General features: G+C 31.8%; 1 protein-coding gene across 1 annotated transcript; it reads left to right on the top strand.

Moving 5' to 3' along the window:
• Positions 1 to 670: 670 nt before the first annotated feature.
• On the top strand, positions 671 to 956 carry LOC124893199 (zinc finger protein ZAT5-like; the record flags this gene model as incomplete). The annotated part of the gene is made up of 1 exon (XM_047404288.1): positions 671 to 956. A coding segment is annotated over exon 1 (286 nt), but the record flags the coding sequence as incomplete, so codon positions are not given.
• Positions 957 to 978: the final 22 nt, after the last annotated feature.

Raw genomic sequence — 978 nt, forward strand, 5'->3', positions numbered from 1 at the left:
GTTTACTTATCACTTGTTTCCTAATTAAATTTCTACTTTTACTTGTCACTTTTGGCATATCAACAAAAAGATAATTTTTTTTTCTATTTTATTCTTAATGTTATTTATTTTGCTTCAAATTAATTTCAGGACACAATATAAACATTATTTAATAGGGGTATTATGGTAACATAACCATGTTATTAATTAATTATTTTTCTTAAATTTTCACCGAGAAAGGGCCCTGCAGTACGCAATTCGAATTAGTCTGGGCTCCAATGCAGATACCGAATAGTGTAAAAAATAAATAAACAAATATATATATATATATATTAATAGGTGTAATAAATCAAAATGTGACAAGTAAAAGCGAACGTATTATCTTACTTATACCACAAGAAATATAATGTGCCAAGATTGGTCATGACAAAAGAAAAGTCAACTACTCCTAGTCAAACCTCCCAACTAATAACCCTTATAAATAACCTAAGCCCCCATGAAATATTCATTTTCATCATTTTCATTCTTTCTTTCTCCAACCAAAAAACAATTTTCACATCCAACATTACCCCCCAACCCCCCACCCCACCCCAAAAAAAAACACTATTTCTAGCAACATATATTGCATAAAACCATGCTGGTTCTACCAACAAAAAGAGAAAGAGAAGGTGAATTAAAAACCCTAAAAACCATGGCAAATTACTTGATGTTATTTTCACATCGACAAAATCATTTTGACACGAGCATGACCAACTCTCCTGGTAAAGTTTTCGAGTGTAAGACTTGTAATAGACAATTTTCTTCGTTTCAAGCACTTGGCGGTCATCGAGCAAGTCATAAGAAGCCAAGATTAATGGGAGAATTGAATTTCCAAATGCCAATTTCTCCACCTAAACCAAAAATACATGAATGTTCAATTTGTGGACTTGAATTTCCTATAGGACAAGCTTTAGGTGGACATATGAGAAGACATAGAGGTATGTTGAATGAAAATAATAG

This window comes from Capsicum annuum, unplaced genomic scaffold, assembly GCF_002878395.1.
Source record: "Capsicum annuum cultivar UCD-10X-F1 unplaced genomic scaffold, UCD10Xv1.1 ctg55499, whole genome shotgun sequence".
NCBI classification, from domain to species: Eukaryota; Viridiplantae; Streptophyta; class Magnoliopsida; order Solanales; family Solanaceae; genus Capsicum; species Capsicum annuum.